Genomic DNA, 18,393 nt, shown 5'->3' on the forward strand with positions numbered 1-18,393 from the left:
AGGAAGTCTCAAGCATGATGTCGTAGGCCTATTAATTGTACTGGAGCTGAGTAGTTGTACGAGTGGGACAATCGTAATCGACACCTGCCAACATAAGGACCTGTTATGTGCCTGTGTGAAACTACCTGCTGACTTCAAATTGCTAAGCCAGTACCTGCATTATTTGTTCATCTTTTGCTGCTACACAAAAAAAAGCAAACGTAGATTTTGTCATTTTCTGTGGCTTGAAGTCTTGATTTTTTGAATCTGAGCGATGGCTCGACACCAGTGCCTTTCCCCTGTGCTGCACAATGTTGTGGAAAGTTGTAGACTGTATTGAAGTCAGTGTTTTCGCCAATGTCCAGGAGTGTGCACCACTAGGCCGGTATAAATGAGAAGCTGCAACATGGGGGGGGGGCTCCACTGTGCACTCCTCACACTGTTCAGTGAGTCTGGCTCGGTTTCATTTTATCTAAAATGCAGTTCAGATTTGGCCTACTGGGCTTGATTCTTAGATTCAATAGCAATATGAGCTAACTGCAGTAAAATCCACAAGGAAGCACACATGACCCAGGACATCAAACTGACTCGTAGCAACCAGAACTGGAAAACCCCACTATTCTAATCCATCCATCGCTGATGTATGACTGTGCAATGCTGTATATGTCTGGCGTCACTTGGCTGCAATGCTCTCGTTGGCTGAATGGATATCAATATTAATGTCAAGCGTTGTGCAAATATAGGGAATTGCAGACTTAGTTGATACTGGTGTGATGGAGGTTCCTGTACATTGAGTGGAGTGGGGGAAATGTGATGGTGATTTTTTTTTTTTTCTACGTTGTTTAAAGTAAATTGCCCATGAGGGTGGAATACAGCTTGCAAACTGCTCAGGTTTTATACTTGTAATATCCATTTCACTAAATGCTTTCATTTCTATTATGACCTGTGAAAGTCCCTAAAACTAATTTCCCCCTCGAGGCAATATTCTGTATGATTTACGACTTGTTTCACTGTCCCATGTCAATCATTTAATAACATTTCAGGAGTGTGATACAAACCTCCTAGCCTGTTCCCAATGATAACCATTGCATTTGGTCACTTAAAACAGTCCATCTAGGCTGGTCACTGGGGAATTGGATATTTTGTGCTTCCCAGGAATGACGGAGCAGTACATTCTAAACCTGAGATCATTGTGGCAGGGGCTGGGATGGTTAATCCAGGTAAACAGTGCCTTGCTTTGTTTGGTCAGATAAGGAAGTGTGCCATGCCCTTGGAGCAAATCGCATGAGGGATCCGCTGACACTCAGGCAGGAGCCGGTGCAGGAATTTGTATAGCTTGAAAGATAATGGGGAAAATATTGAAAATCCATGGATTAATGGGAGTAATACAGTCAAGTAGCTGCGTGCGTTCACCCGTGGGCGAAAAGGAGGCCTAAACGAAATGCATGCCGGAATAAAACTAATCTGCTCAAACAAACCAGTTACGCATGACATTAGGTCTGCTTACAGGTGTATGCAATGTATTTATAATCACAACTTTAGTAGGACATCTACATTTAAATCGCAATAAATCGTATGCATTAGTTATCAATAGCGTATTGAGATTTATAATCTGAAAATGTCTATTGCATACACACGTACAGTAGTAGTACTTCAAAACTGTCCGAGTCTTTGGTGCTCTCTGCTGCAGGTCGATTGTGTCCCATGCAATCCAAGCTGCTGCTCAGTATACGGCAGCGCTCGTACACTTCCTTCGGTTTATCTTCCATCCACATTGTAAACCGTGCTTTAATTTCTACATCGTCCTAGTTGTTACCTCTAATGCCGGCATTTGTGATTGTACTGCTCAGCTCAATATAATTGCATTTCGGTTTGGATCGTAAACCGCTGGTCTCGTTTTAAAATGCATTGATTTGCTTCGGTTAAATTTATATCGTTTTAATGCACAATTCAGATAAGTGAATAAAGTTACCTGGTCCCGTTCACAATTTCTCAATGCAATTTTCTGGTGTAAAATGCATAGTTAAATTTCAGACTTCAATCATACTTGGTAAAAGAAAAAACAAACGCAAGTTTACCAGCTACACACACTTATTTTAATTGATCACGAGGTTTGAACTGTTTTTATGGAATAAACTTTGGGGTGAGTCCTTTCTATTGTTTAAATGGGCTTTCGCCTGGTTTAAACTTGGGATGCCTTCTGGTGTACAGTGAGTTTGTTGGGTGTTTCTCAAAGCAAAAGCAGAATTTAAAGGTGCATCTTTCTGATTTAATTGGTATAGGAAACACAAACGCCAAATGAAGGTAAAGGCTGGAACTAGCAAATGGCACTTGAATCTTTGACCCCTGTATGAGGCACCACTTCATTCCTAGTACCAAGAACCTTGTGAAGTGGAACTGGAGGATTGTAAATGTCTTTAATTGCAAACCAGGAGGAGGGGGCAGGAAAATGAACTGGTAAAAGTCCAGTCCTGTGACTGTGCTCGTTGATAATGTGATGTGATATATGACACCGCCTGAGCTGAGGTTAAAAAGCTTCTGGAAAATGATGTTAAAAAACAGCCCAAAGCCTTGTATGTAGAGTAATTACCTCCTGTTGTGGCATTGTCACTAATTCTTATTGCCTGAGGATGCAGCTTAAATTAAGATCCTATTGGTATATTTGAAGTGATTCACCATCACCTACGGTCTTCAGGTTTTGTGCCTAATTTTGAATTTGTACTAAAAACAGTAATTGAACAGTTGTCCACCTGTGCTTGGTATCCGTGTATGTCTTAAGCTGCATCTGAAAGCTGGAAAATAATTTGCACATCTTTTAATCTCTGGCGGTTAAAGGTGTGTGCTTTGACCCATTCTTGGGGGGGGGGCGGGGAGGGGTTGGTGTTATCGGGAGTGCTTCTGACTTTGGCTATTTAGCTTATTAAATCTGGTCAATTGAAGGTGGCTGGGTTCCTTTTAAAAAGGGTTTTGCACTTCTTTGGAAAGCCACAGCATTTGTCAGACATTCCAGTTCAGACTTAATGCTGTCTATTGTTCTTGCTGAGTTCCCTTTCTCCACTCCACTAGATGCTAGTGTCTCTCTAATGCAGTATATGGACATTACATCAGAGCTGAGGTCTTGATTGTGTTGCTGCATAACCGAGCATGTAGATTGGCTGGGGGGGGATCTAATCCAAGATGGATTTTGTAGTACAGTGCTTTTATTTGGAATCGGCATGGTTTGGTTACTGGTTTCAAGGTATTCCGCGGTTTGAAAAAAATCACGGTTTCAAAACCTCTAAAACTTTCCGTTATACTGTTCCTGCGGTATGAGCTTCTTTTTTTTTTTTTTTTTTTGTCTCGTCAAAGAAGGAAAGCGCAGGAATCCTTCAGGTTGTGTCGTGTGCAGCGTAGAGAGTAACCCTCCCCTCCGGTTGGTGCGAGCAGTCAGTCACCTGTGTAGGATGGCTGAAGGAGCCAAACCCCTGGAACTTTTCCCCCGTCGAAAAAGACCAAGTCTGCCTTATGGGAATTTTTCGGGTATCAAAAACATTCAGATGGCCACGGCATGGAGGAGGGAGGACATCCAACTTGAAAGACGTGTTTAAGAAGAGTGGCTGCTAGAGGAGGCAATACGTCAAATATGATATCCTATCTACAGGAGCACCACCCGTCACTCTTCGCTTAATTCAAGGTAATGCTGTCTTGAAATGAACATTTGCATCAAGCTAAGAGAGTTGGCGTGTTTAGCACTGGTGAAATAAATACTATTGGCTTGCTACCGAGGCAGATAACATGGCTAATTTAACTAGCTAACATCAGCTAGTTTCCCCCCTCACGTTACTTCACAGAGTGGGAAAGAGCAGAGTACTGCCTTTCTGCGATTTAGTACAATAATTCAAGCATTTTAAAAAAGAAAAACAAACTGCTGGCTCTCTGGTGTCTTTGTCACTGTTCGTATGTTGTATGGACAGAGACCGCGTGTGTGTGGCAACGTAGCAAGACCGTGTCTCTGCATCCCAGCCATCAGTGTGCCCTCCGAAGGTGTCCAGTTCTAGTGGATACAGCCTCGTACCTCACCGCTCCAAACTTAATCCAGGAAAGGTGAACATGCTCACATTCCTGCATCATAACTTGGACTGAAAGAGAAATGTGTAGAAAGTGAGCATGTCTCCAAAAACCTTGTTGAGCTGCAGGTTTAGGCTCACTTAAGTGACTGAATTCTTAATTAAATTAAAATAAATCCAATTCTTTATTTATTTAACCTGACATACATATTTACTACTGTTCCAAATATTCTATATGTTGCTTAAAAATAAAATGTGTTCAATAGAAAAAATGTTTTTTACCCAGACATTTAAAAATAACACATTTCAGAGCTGTAATCTCAATACCGTGATACTGTGAGACCATGATATTTTTGCTTAAGGGTATCATACCGTCAAAATCTCATACCGGCCCATTCCTAATTTGGAAATGTTGCTTTGAAAAAAATAGGATAACCTCTGGGTAACTAAGCAGTGGCTGAAGTATGTAATGCTCCTTAATTATCACCCTCACAGCTCAGTTCAGAAAAATTGGGTATTATGGGCAATCACTCTTTAGTCTTTTTTTGGGTGGGGGGAGATTAAATCCAGTATTCGAAAGATCCGAAGTTTGAGCGAAAATCTCTTGCACACTTTGTGAATATACACTCACCTAAAGGATTATTAGGAACACCTGTTCAATTTCTCATTAATGCAATTATCTAACCAACCAATCACATGGCAGTTGCTTCAATGCATTTAGGGGTGTGGTCCTGGTCAAGACAATCTCCTGAACTCCAAACTGAATGTCTGAATGGGAAAGAAAGGTGATTTTAAGCAATTTTGAGCGTGGCATGGTTGTTGGTGCCAGACGGGCCGGTCTGAGTATTTCACAATCTGCTCAGTTACTGGGATTTTCACGGACAACCATTTCTAGGGTTTACAAAGAATGGTGTGAAAAGGGAAAAACATCCAGTATGCGGCAGTCCTGTGGGCGAAAATGCCTTGTTGATGCTAGAGGTCAGAGGAGAATGGGCCGACTGATTCAAGCTGATAGAAGAGCAACTTTGACTGAAATAACCACTCGTTACAACCGAGGTATGCAGCAAAGCATTTGTGAAGCCACAACACGTACAACCTTGAGGCGGATGGGCTACAACAGCAGAAGACCCCACCGGGTACCACTCATCTCCACTACAAATAGGAAAAAGAGGCTACAATTTGCACAAGCTCACCAAAATTGGACAGTTGAAGACTGGAAAAATGTTGCCTGGTCTGATGAGTCTCGATTTCTGTTGAGACATTCAGATGGTAGAGTCAGAATTTGGCGTAAACAGAATGAGAACATGGATCCATCATGCCTTGTTACCACTGTGCAGGCTGGTGGTGGTGGTGTAATGGTGTGGGGGATGTTTTCTTGGCACACTTTAGGCCCCTTAGTGCCAATTGGGCATCGTTTAAATGCCACGGCCTACCTGAGCATTGTTTCTGACCATGTCCATCCCTTTATGACCACCATGTACCCATCCTCTGATGGCTACTTCCAGCAGGATAAGGCACCATGTCACAAAGGTCGAATCATTTCAAATTGGTTTCTTGAACATGACAATGAGTTCACTGTACTAAAGTGGCCCCCACAGTCCCCAGATCTCAACCCAATAGAGCATCTTTGGGATGTGGTGGAACAGGAGCTTCGTGCCCTGGATGTGCATCCCACAAATCTCCATCAACTGCAAGATGCCATCCTATCAATATGGGCCAACATTTCTAAAGAATGCTTTCAGCACCTTGTTGAATCAATGCCACGTAGAATTAAGGCAGTTCTGAAGGCGAAAGGGGGTCAAACACAGTATTAGTATGGTGTTCCTAATAATCCTTTAGGTGAGTGTATAATGCAACTCACGAATATCTTGGCTTCATCCAGGAAAAACCTGCATTAGGTTCCTTTCCTTGCCTTGTGGATTACAGTAAAGGCGTTCTTGGGTCTCTTCTGAAGCAGTAGCTTAATATTTAGGTTAAATATTATAATTCTTAAGTGATGATTAAATGCGGAAAACCTGGTATTGCAGAGCTCCTTCCAGAGCAGTGGGCTTCGCTCGTGAAGGTTTTTAAATGTCAATAAAAGTTCCTTTGACAATTTTATATTTCAGACCTTGGTGGCAGTACTATAGTCCACAGTGGTGTGTGTGTGTGTGTGTGTGTGTGTGTGTGTTCAACACAAATGTCCTGCTCCCTTTATCTGTGGATATTCAAATATGATCTACACATGTTTGTCAAATGTGCAGTGAGTGACTCATTTGAAATGGTCCTTACCAATCCTACATACTCTAACACTTCCAACCATGGCAGGAATGGGTGTGTGTAGGAAACTGCACTCCACTAAACCTGAAAGAAGTGATTTTTGATGTCTGGACCTCCTGTAAAGCCTCTGAGCATTCCTAGGGACTAGACTGGGAGAGTGCTTTCCTCAGATGCCTCTTCTACAACCTTAGTGTGTTCACTGACTTGAATGACTGGCTAAAATGGTGAATGCAGACTTGACCACAAGTGACGCCTTTATCCACAGGTATCCTTACCCGGTGTAGAACTGCATTTCATTCCCTGTGCGTCTGTGTAAACAATATCACTGTCTCACTGTGCCATGGTACTGTGCTATAGTTCAACCCTGATACCTAGAAGAACAGACCGAGAACCAATTTTCACTAGCAATTTGGGCTTGATGCATCGTACAAACCCCCCTTATATTAAGCATTACGCATGCCTTAATTTTCCCCGGTTTGACTATATATGGGAAACCAAACTTACTCATCACAGGACAGACATGTGGCCCTGTTCTTTCTCTCCTGTCTGGTTTGCATAAAAGTGCCTGTAGTTTGTAACTTATTGATCACCTCTTGAACCTCTTCCTTGCAGCTGCTTGTAATAAAAACCTTTTCATTGGAGGTGCATCTCTCTTTGGATTTCTGCGACTCTTCACCAGCATATGAACAAAATTGCATAATAGCCAAGGAACAGACTGTTCTGCGCCATTAACTGTGTGTGTGGATGGTATTTTGTGAAAAAAATGTTTTGTAGCCACAAAGCGAAGCACACTTAAAAAATTACATCACAGGGAGTACAACTGAGAACAATCCACAGCATTTGGCCTATTAAAGGAAAATTGGTATGAGAAGTGCATTTTTTTTTTTCTTTATGTATAAAAGGAGGGGGGGAGAACTTCCAAAGAGAAGCAACTGGGCTTTTGTCTTTAGTCTGTGACACCTAAAGCAAATTCTGCCTCTTGTCTTAATCTAATCAAAGATAATGAAGGTCAGGCTGTTTGTATAGCTGAACCGGTTACTGCAGATGTGTGTGAAGGAGCGTCTGTGTTCCTCCATTATCTCAAATATTGACACTGGCATCACTTGTTCTGAAGTGTGGGACTAAACAGAGGAAAGTTTAACAGAGGAAACAAAATGTGACCCACATACAGGTAGTGTACCATTCAGATCGAGAGATTCCCCAAGGGGAGTTTCTACTCGAAGCAGGGATAGTTTGCTATAGTTTATTGATTTTTATCTGTAGAGCACAATTCATGTACTCATTTCAGAGTAAATACAGAAGCACTTGAACTTCCCCTGAATACAATCGCATTGCACCATATTTCACACCCGACATCCGCTTGTGACGTCTGTTCATAGTCATGAGGAAGATATTTACCAGGGTTTAGGTGCAGAGAACAAGCGCAAAGAGTTTTTGCTTTTAGTTTAGATGTGACTAATAGAGCTGTGAGGCAGCAGCGATAACCAATGCACCACAGTGCAATCCACAGCAAAAAATATTCTAGTGAAACTAGATTCATAGTGTTCACTTCACACAGTGGTGTTCTGATGGTCTTATTTTTCTGCAGTGGCCTTGGCTTCCTATAGTAGTATAAATTTTAACTTTTTTGCATCCTGACACTTCATTTCAGTACAATCCCAGTAATCTGTATGCAGGTGGGATTTAAATCTCACTGTAACTGCTTTTTGTAGAGGCTGATCTCTCACACAGTCGAGCTGTTGAACTAGGGTTGTCTTCCGGTTCAGTTGGCTCAGATAGAAGGGAGATGGCTCTGGGCTGGGATCACTGGTGTGGGCCCTGAAAACCAGCTGTTTGCACTTTAGAACAAAGTACATACAGGTGGAGAGGTGTTTGAACACCCTTTGTAAACACTAAGATTAAATGGGGCAAATTGTACAATATATCTCCACTTAAAAGCATGGAGCTCAGTTGAGTGAAAGCAGCAGGTGTGGCACTGAAAATAAAGTAGTTTGCATATTAGGCTACAGTAAAATGTCCTGCCATGCTGGGCTTTGTGTATTTATAGGCGTAATAATTTCTAATAAGATGTGCACACTACAGAGTAAATGGCCGGTGTTCTGATGGATGTTACTACTCTGGTGCCGTGCAGATCTGATTTAGAAACTTGCAGTTTGGGTGTCTGCTTGTGTGCGGTCTGTGCAGCCATGCCCGAGGCAGTTGTTTCCATTAACCTTCTCCCTTTCTGTCCCCTTAAATTTCTCGAACCACTTTCTCCATCTCCAGCTGCTGAAGTCTCAAGTCTTGCTCTCTCCGTGCCTCTGCATCGGCAGTGCTTTTAATGTCATTGATTCTCTTCCCCACTTCTGTCTCTCTGTACATGTGAAGCCTCTCTTCAGATCTTTCACCCTCCTCATCCTTTTGTAAATTAACTGAGCCCTCTCTCTGGAACTATATTTGTAGGCATTTGTAGCAGCATTTGTCGTCACCCCAACCAGGCCTTTGCCGTATTTATTCGTATTCGCCGTCATTATCTTGCTGATGGCTTTCTCTCCCTCTCCCTGCAGCTCTGTGGCCTGGCTCTGATTGTGATTGGTGTGCTGGTCCAGATGAGCCTCCAGAACACCCTCCGCATCACCAACGCCTCTGCATCCGGAGTCCCCATCGTGATCATCTCGGTTGGCGTGGTGATCTTCTTCATCGCCTTTTTTGGCTGTTGCGGGGCCTGGAAGGAGAGTGCCTGCATGGTCACCATGGTAATGACCTATGACCTCCTAACCCCAACCACAGTAGACTAATGCCTCACCTGGGCGTCATCCTTCACACAGTACTGGCTCCACTCTGGGCCCTAACCCTCTGGTCCAGGATTCCCAAGACCACCCTGCTCCTGGAGAGCCCCAATCCAGCCCAAGCCACCCTTTTCAGCAACTTTTATAGACTGAAAACCTCAGCACCACAGTGGTTTCTGCAAATGTAGAATTTAAAACTTGTATTCCTTTAGGCTGGACTTGGGTAATTGCTCAAGTAATTGATCCAGTTTAGAAACTGCTGATTTAGGTGTGACCTCCAGGGTAATTTTTATATTTTACTCATTGAACCATTTCAGTACTTCCTAACATGAAAACAAACTGTACACACCTCATTCTTTATTTACTAGAAGTACTAGTACGTTTGGGACATGCGGTTCCTCAATGACAAACAGCGTTCGACATGTCCTCTTTGTGAGATGATGCATCTGTCAGATAATGAAATTCTGCAGTACAGCTTTATACCCCTCTTGCTTGGTTTCTACTCTCAAATTGGAAAGGGTGTGTGGATTAGTGTTGAACAATTTATCCTATTTTCCCAAATCTTCTCAGACTGCTGGGCATAGAAAAACCCAGAAGCAGCTGAAATTTGATTCAATGAATAATAATAAAAAAAAATACAATCCTCCTGTATTGAACTGGTTTGCAGATTCTCTGGGAACAGGGTTGGGGAGTTAAGGGTAGAGGCTCTGCAGGGTCAGGGATGGAGACCGTGGTGGTCATGTCTGAGGGACACTATCCCTCTATTGGTAGAAGTTCTTTAAGTTGTAGTCTTGGAAGTCTATACTGAAGCTGCTGGAGTCCTGACCTCTCCCTCCCTCTCCTCCAGTTCGCTATTCTCTTGACCCTCATTATCCTGGTTGAAGTGGCTGCTGCCATCGCTGGATACATCTTCAAGGACAAGGTGGGTGTGCATCTCTGTGATTTAACTTCCTAGCAAATGTCCTTCTCGGTCTGTCAAGACGGACATTCCAAGAAACTGTCGGATAAGAACAAGAATATGCAACCAACCATTTGGACCCGTAAATATTAAAAATGAACGCAATGATGCAGATTATAGATGACATGACAGTTATGTTTAATGAAAGCACGTGTAAAAGTAGAGCTGTGATGATGGTTACATCAGAGCTACATGCAGTGGGATCAAAGCAAGTACAATTACCATCAGTCAAGAATAATCGCAATAGTAGGGAGCAATACTGATTGTTGCTACATGCTGTGGGGTCGGCATAATGATCAACGGAAGAGGTTTAGTACAATTTTTAAAAAGCAAGGATAAGTATGGCAATAATGAAGAGCAGATCTAAACCGATATTCAGATCCAATGCAATGGAAGATACAATTGAGTTACAAATTGCACTGTGCTGCTTTTCAATACCACAGGTTTATTTCTGTTCAAAGTTGTCAGTTATCTTTGTGGTTTACCACTGCTCCACTGGTGCTGGAGCCGGAGCCGGTGCTGGGCCTGGGAAGCAGCTGATCTTCTTACGAACCGGCCTGCTTTTCCACCGGATTGGGAACCGAACGCTGACGTCACGGGGGTGGCGTTCCCAAGCGCGGAGTAGAAGTAGAGAAACACACGGCAGTAATAATCAGCACCGAGGCGACTGCGTCTCTGAAACCCTGTTTAACATCACAATCAAACTCATTCCGCGTCTCCACACAGCACAGATACACTGGAAAAACCAAACAAAAACGCGAGATCACATGTAGACAAGCAGAAACGAAAATACAACTATACGAATATGCAAAGATAACTCGGCCTTTTATTTTTATTATTTTGTCTGAAATAGCGAATTAATGCATCAATACTTTTACTGTATTGAATAAAATACAAGTTAGTTAACATGCATTCGTCACCGCGCACACAGTTCACGTTTACATTCATTTTGTGGTGTATTTTTACTTGTATTCTTGTTTAAACACAATGACTATAGGCTGGCCTATTGATTATGGATGCGGCTGTTTTGGGGTATTTGCGGTGCAGTCGTGGGCAGATCAATAAACTGTGGGATGATCTCAGGTGATGTTAATGGTTTGATGGGAAATTGTGCTTATTGAGGAAGTCTGGGATGATGGTCGCAAATCACTGTTGCATTGTCCCTGTTGCCAGACACGCAGCGATGCTCTTATGTGTTGAAAGTCACCCTGGATAAGAGCGTCTGCTAACAAATACACATTATTAATAATAATAATAATAAGTCGGCACTGCTGGCTGTGAGCACAAAGCGCATCACTGTAACAGATCGTACTGTGCATTTGATCTCTTACTGTGACACCGGATCAGTGAATGACCGGTTCATTAACCAACAACATGTCTGTCCAATCTGTCCGCATTAACTCTCATCATCCTCTCGCTGTAACACGGCTTTCCTGACACGGAAGCTGCGCTCAGTCGACATATTGTCACTGTAGTGTCTCTCTGACAGACCGCTGTTTGCTGCTGATTTCGCTCATTTTTAATCAAAACTCTCCTCACTGGCGCGTCTCTGCTGGCATTTTAAACATGGCGGCTGAACTCCACCCGCCCCGGCCCTGACGTCACTGGTTCTTATGTTCCAGACCAGCACGTTTTTGGTGCCGGAAAAAGCGGCTCCGCGGCACCGAGCCGGGTCTTCTGCGGGGGAAAAGCAAAAAATGGGTCCAAATTAGGCACCGGCTCCCTGTCGGTGGAAAAGCGCTATAATGTACTTAAAGTGCCGAGCCGTCCAGGAGATCAGGTTGCTGTCTTGTATTTCCTAATACTTCAATGACTGACTTGCTTCTGTGAACTACATACAACAAGACCTCTAAATCCTCTTCGCTACAGAGACGCTAGATTAACTACATTCTTTCGTTTTCTTTCTCTTGACAAAGGCAAGAATAAAATCCTAAACTAGAATTTGATTTGGAGTGGACTTTAGTGGGTTGAAGCTGATCAACAAAACACTTGAAGCAATCATTTTGATGTGATTAACAGATTTATTAATTTTATTTTTGGGTTAGGCCATACAAAATATGTAAAGAAATTGAGCAGCTTCACTGTTTTTAGATTTTTAAATTTGGCTAGGTGTGTTGTGGTGCTTTTTAACTCCATACTCTGCTCCCCCAGGTCCGAGGGATCTTGACCGAAAGTTTTAGGGATCTGGTAAAGACATACCCTGATAAACCGGAAAACAAGAAGGTTATGGATGACATGCAGAGTGAAGTGAGTTTATATATTTTTTTAAATCTCCCTTATTTTCCTCCTTTCTCTCCAGCCCCAGAGTTCATTACAAGGACCCAGCAACCATTTTCTGATCCAATCATTGGCCTTTAAATTTTTACTGCTGTGTATTGGCCGAAGAGAGACGTGTTTTAAACTTGTATAGAATAAGTCTGAGGTTTGAATTTGCTTCAATCACTCTGAGGTAGAGAGTCCATAGTGTGGTCTGCTTAAATACTCTAAGCTTTCTGTAACTGTGGGACAGGCGAGACTCCAGTTGATCTCCCAGCGGAGTTTAGTAATGGGACTCCTGCGCTCTTCAGTCGACTCTTAAAGGAGGTCAGCCGTTTGACTGCCGAGTCCCTTCTCTGGCTTGTGAATACAACTTCCACGACTGCAAACTTTGCTTGCTTACAGAGCAGCGTTTTTGTTTGCCTCACTGGTATATGCAGTTGAAAGCGTGAACTTTCACACTTGCGTGCACACCACCTCTTCCTGTTAAAACCAAACATTTTGACATTTATTTTGTATATATACTCAATCCTAACTGATGAAAAATTACCAAATAGGCCCCCCTTGCAACCCTGTGGCGCACAATCCTAAAATCCCCCAGTAATCTAGATGTAGGCAGACTTGTGTGCTGCATTGTTTTAATCTGTAGCAGTGCCCCAGGCCCCCAGTTGCTTCTTTGACACCATGGGCTGATGTTCTTTTTTTAATCTAATAATATCAGGGAAGACTTGAGATGCGCTAAAGCACTGGGCTCTGTCTGACTGTGTTCTGTCTCTGCAGTTCCACTGCTGTGGAGCCCTGAACGCCTCAGACTGGCAGAACAACTCTGTGCCCGACTCCTGCTGCAAGAACGTGACTCTGGACTGTGGGAAGAACGCACAGCACACCGACAAGATCTACAGCACGGTGAGCACCTGTACCCCCCCCCCACGCCCACTCCTGCTCCCACTGCCTCCCCCAACAACACGGGCAGTCTGCTGATGCTCCCACACTGGCACAGGCTGCAGCATCTCCACGTGCTGACCTGATGCATTTCCCCTGCTCTCAGCCACCTCCATCTTACTTCCTCCGACTTGACACTTGCCTGATGTAGCCCGTTCTGTTTATTATACTTGTCAGAGTCCGTAGAGAAGGGTGCCAAGACTGATACTGATTCAGCTCTACACACACTGACCAGGTCGTACTCATTATGGCAATACTGCTGATGGATGTGATGTGTTGGAATGTTATTTTGGTGGCCATCTTGCAGTTTTCTGCTTGTGGTCAACACCACATCCTCCTTCACACATTTTGTTTTGTGGCTCCTATTTGAAGTCTAACTTCTGAAATGGAGCATCAGAACAGGATACAAATGCACTGTGCTGGTTTCAGACACTGGTGTCATGTTCAGTGCATTGGTTTTCACAAACCACCTAGTCTAGTTTGTGTATTCTACTGAAAACACCTGATGAAGTTATGAGACGCTGCGTTTTTTAGGGGATTTTGTAGAGGGTTTTGCAAACACTGCAGTTTTGTTTTAAATGTTAGTGTGCTGCTTGTCTTTTCTAGGGCTGTGTGGTGGTCCTGGAAAACTGGATAAAGAAGAACTTGGTGATTGTGATTGGAGTGGCTTTGGGCATCGCCTTCTTCGAGGTATGGAACTTACTCGTGCTGATGTAATCTTCGGTCTCCCTGTAAACCCCCCCCCCATCTTTTATTCTCAAGCTCCTTATTGACACTTGGCTGCTGTTCTGCCCCCCTCTCCTTTCCCCCCCCGATTCTCTCCCTCGGCAGAGGTCCATCTGATTGCTGCAGCCGTGCCATAACGCAACGCTCTGTCCTTGTGTTTCAGATCCTGGGCGTCGTGTTTGCCTGCATGCTCATGAAGGCCATCCGCAGCGGCTACGAGGTCATGTAGGGGCGCTGTGTGCCCCGGGCCCCCGAACACAACACAATGTGCCAGCATTCTTGAAAACTTCACAAAGTCCAATCCCTGCTACATTATTTCACAAAGCAGAAATACCATGTTGCTTTTTATACATTTTCCCCCCCCCCCCCTTCCCTTTTGTGCAATCACACTCTTTTCTGTCTTTACTTCTGTATCATTAAGATTGTAATTTAAGCAAAATTGTACCTGGAGAAATGGAGCGGGAGTCTGTGTGGGGGGTAGTTAATTGTCTTGCATCTTTATGGGGTTCTGTAATTATCTGCTTTTGAATGGAATAGACTATATTGGAGAACCAGCCTTATTAAACCACCAGTAGATATTCTCAGGTTCTTGCCTTGCTCTTCTAGATTTTTGCATTTTATATTTTTATTGTATCTTGAGTTCCCTTACTGCTGTCTGAGTTGCAGAGTCCCTGTGATCTGAATTGTTCTATTGTTTAATTGGAAATAAAATTTGAAACATCCAATATCCGGATCGGCAGTGTGGGTTTGTACCGGACATGGCTGGTACACCTGGCCAGGGTAGGATCCCAAACTTCCCAGGCTGGCTTCCACTCCCATTTTGAATTTTAGGGAGAACAACATGAATACAGCCTCTATTTATTACCATCTGTGAAACATAGGGGATTGATTCTAAAGGGGTATAGTTCTGCAAAGAAAGGCTTTCTTAATAAAAATGGTCATCCCACACGGGAAGTGGCTCAGTGGAACAGCTGTGTGAGAGACAAGGTCATTGTTCAACTAGTTTTTCCTTCTGCTGCAGGTCCTCAAATGACCACCTTTGAAATGTTGAAACCTGCCATTTTAGAGGACTTCTCCCTTGCACCTTTACACTGTTGTGTTTGTGTGGGTGGTTTCTGTATTTTTCCTATGACGTGAGTTGCTAAAAGTAGGTCCTCACCCCGGTCTCTTTCTGACTGAAGGGGGAACTTAAAATACAGGTGCTCAACAGTAAAGTACTTAAGATTAGGATTTCAGTTTGCCTGAGGCTGCAAAGATTCATAAACGCAAACATGGCAGCCTACATTAAAATAAAATATTCCCTGAAATACTTGTTCATGGTTTTACATGAAATACAGTCCCTGAGTTTCATTCCTCTGCAGAATGTGCTCCCATTCCAAACTGGTATCTGTGGTAGTTCTCCATGTTGCAAAAGAACAGAGCCAAATTCAAGTGTGTGGGGTTTGAGGGTGGGGGTCAGGCTGTGGTCCAACACTTGGATCTTTTGCTGGACTGAAACAACTTTTGAATGCACAGCCCTGAAAAGTGATCAAATGCATTTATATGTTGCTGCTGCCATCTAGTGGTTTAGATTGGTCACAGCCACATTTGCTGAAAGGTGCATTTTGTAGCTCAATGTTCAATGCAGTTTTAAATGGGACATAAAGCATTTTTTATGTTCTAAACCACAAGCTGTGGTGCTTAAATGGAGACACGGTCTAAAGATTGACTAATTTAAGCCAATAAATGTACCCTGGACTGGAGCTCCTTCCAAAACCAGGGCTGAAGGGTCTGGTGCTGAGAAGTCTAACACCTGTAAACAGAATAAATAAGCTTGGCAGCTGTGTAGGAGAAGGATCATGGTGTCTTTTACTACACAAAGAGGATTCCTTGGTCAATAATAAAACTTATGCCCAGTTTGAGAAAGGGGTGACTGGTACCCGTGGTGTCTGAACCCTGTTGAAGGACGGGGCTCCAGGAGCACAGCTGAGCAACGTATATACATGCTGCCATGGCAATCAAATACTCTCGGGATGTGTGGAGATCAGAGCCGTTCACTGACCAGAGCAGGGCTGGCACGCTGCGTCTGTACACCCGTCCACATGCGAGCAGATCAGAGTCGGGAAGAGCTCCATGTGGCTTGGGGGAAATTTGTTACAAAGTATTGTGGTGTGATTTGCTCTTGTGTGGCACAGTGTGCCACTTGCCAGCCTGCAATGCACTTGGGGGGAGAGGCACAGATGTTTGATCTGGGCAGGCTGATTTCCTACTTGCCAGGGTGGAAAAAACTTGACATGACCAAAAAATAAATTTCTATGATTTTGATTGGTGTACTGTGATGTCTTTGTTATGGTCCAAAGGACATGCCATGTAACAGTAGCTAAAGACAGCCTGCAGCTCAGTCAACCTCTGTAAATTACTGAATTTTACAAAAATGTCTAAGAAATGTGAGAGTGGTGCTACTAAGTACAAACTACAGAGGGAGAAGGAGCATTTTTTAATGAAAAAAAAATCCCCAAACTAACTGGGGATTTTTGGAGGGACCCAGAGGCAGGTGCATTGATGCCGCCAGCAGGAGATCGACCACTGCTGGCTGTAACAGGTTAGTATCGGAGCACATTACGTCACGTGATGTGAAAGCACTACTTTTAGCCACAATAAGCCCAGTTCCATAATCCCAGCAAGGTTAGGTTTTTAATTATATCATCTCTGCTATATTGGGCTACAGGGCTAGTATAAGTTAGCTATAATTTATGACCATCTGACTAGTAGGTAACCTAACACTGGCTTGGCTCATTATAGGCTATATCCAATGCCAAAGCTATGCTAGCTAGCTCTAGCTTGGTTTCCCTAAGGGAGCTAGCTAGCCAGCCTGTGCCCTTCTACACAAGTGAGCATGGTCAGTTGTTAACAAGGTGCTTGTTCCAACTAACGTAGACAAGGAGGTCAAGGACGTCACCGACAATGATGATGAGAGGGTCCCACCACCACCAACCATCGAGCCCGAGGGAGACGGAGTGAGCCTAGCAGACAGCACTGCACACGATCCACGGCCGCCCAGTACGAAGCCTTACTCTGCACCAATAACAGAGAAGCGTGCGACTGACAGAATGTTAAGAGCGTGATGCATCAGACTCGCATGTAAATGTATGCTTGTGTTTCAGTAGAAGTACAGAGAAGGGCCAGGTTGATCATGAACTAAAACTCGACCCATTAGCAGCCACACTCGGGAGTCTCCGTTTTCTTCAATTTGATCTGTTCTAGAAGAGATGGACATCAGCATCGGTCACTGCTGTGGACAGTGCTGTGATAAGGCTAGTAATATGTCAGGGGTATATGAAGGTGTGCAATCTCAAATACTGGACACACAAGGCCATGGCTCTCAAAGCAAATGGATAGGCTTGAAATATCTTTCCTCTCAAATTTATCCAAAAAACAAGCACACGATTACAGGGGGGTTGAGCTTGACCTTTTTTAAGTCGACTTGTGTTGGTGGCTTCATTATGAGACTCCATTTCTGGACTACTTGATCAGTGTGATAGATTTGAGGCAACAGCCAAGACAACGCCCAGTGGTGCACAGACCTATAAGGCCCACACACAGAGAGAGAGACGGCAAAAAATTCAACCTGACGAGTCCTCTTGGAGCTGTCAATGTGAGGCAGGCGAAAATTTGAAGTTGGTGTTTTTAATGTAATTATTGACAAACTTGTCGCTGAGTTATATAGGAGATATGCATCATATCAGGAACTGGACATGAGTTTTGGATTTCTGAATAATATTTATCAACTCTTATCTCAAGAATTTCGATCCTGTGCTGTCTGGCTTCAGATAAAACTACACTGATTTACAAGAGGATTTCTCAGTTTAAAGAATCTGTGAATGAGGAGAACCAGAGTGCAAGAGCCTTGCTTCAGTTATTGCGTAAAAGATGCTGCAATCTGTGTTCCCATATGTGGACATTGCATTTCACATATATCTAACTTCCCACTTATGAGGGCCTCTGGAAATGCTCTTTTTCTAAACCTGGACTGGTGAGTAGGATGCCTCTACAATGGGCAGACAGACTGGATCACCTCACTGATGTCCCTTGAAAGTGACATTCTGCGGACCTTGGATTTCGGTGATATAATCGAGTACTTCGCTTCTCGAAAATCAAGAAGAAAACACTTGTAAGCCCTCCTAGACTTAAAGCCTTATAATTGGGTATGAATGGACTGAATGGCGTTTGGAGGAGGATGTTTAGAAGTGGGGCTCAGTGTGGTTTAATGTGGAACATATTTGGACATCACGGCGTTCAATACCAGAAAGTCTGCGAGGCAAGAACATTTTCTTAGACAGAAAAGTAGACCCGATCAGATTCGTTTTCAGAACTAACAGTCACTCACTGCTCTACATATTCTGTGACTAAAAGCGTCAGTTAGGTCAACACTTGCTATAAATCTACGCAAAAGAAATGCAGAGACAGACCTCCCACACGC

At 43.5% G+C, this 18,393-nt stretch overlaps 1 protein-coding gene across 1 annotated transcript in view; it reads left to right on the plus strand.

Annotated features, from left to right (window-relative positions):
* Positions 1 to 14,659, plus strand: part of cd63 (CD63 molecule) — a 30,298-nt gene extending 15,639 nt beyond the window's left edge. Inside the window, exons 3-8 of the mRNA XM_066708226.1 lie at positions 8,831 to 9,019; positions 9,900 to 9,974; positions 12,162 to 12,257; positions 13,047 to 13,172; positions 13,815 to 13,898; positions 14,098 to 14,659. Of these exons, the coding sequence (XP_066564323.1) occupies positions 8,831 to 9,019; positions 9,900 to 9,974; positions 12,162 to 12,257; positions 13,047 to 13,172; positions 13,815 to 13,898; positions 14,098 to 14,163 (636 nt within the window). The 3' untranslated portion in view covers positions 14,164 to 14,659. The remainder of the gene's footprint in view (positions 1 to 8,830; positions 9,020 to 9,899; positions 9,975 to 12,161; positions 12,258 to 13,046; positions 13,173 to 13,814; positions 13,899 to 14,097) is intronic.
* Positions 14,660 to 18,393: the final 3,734 nt, after the last annotated feature.

Source organism: Amia ocellicauda, chromosome 7 (assembly GCF_036373705.1).
Source record: "Amia ocellicauda isolate fAmiCal2 chromosome 7, fAmiCal2.hap1, whole genome shotgun sequence".
NCBI classification, from domain to species: domain Eukaryota; kingdom Metazoa; phylum Chordata; class Actinopteri; order Amiiformes; family Amiidae; genus Amia; species Amia ocellicauda.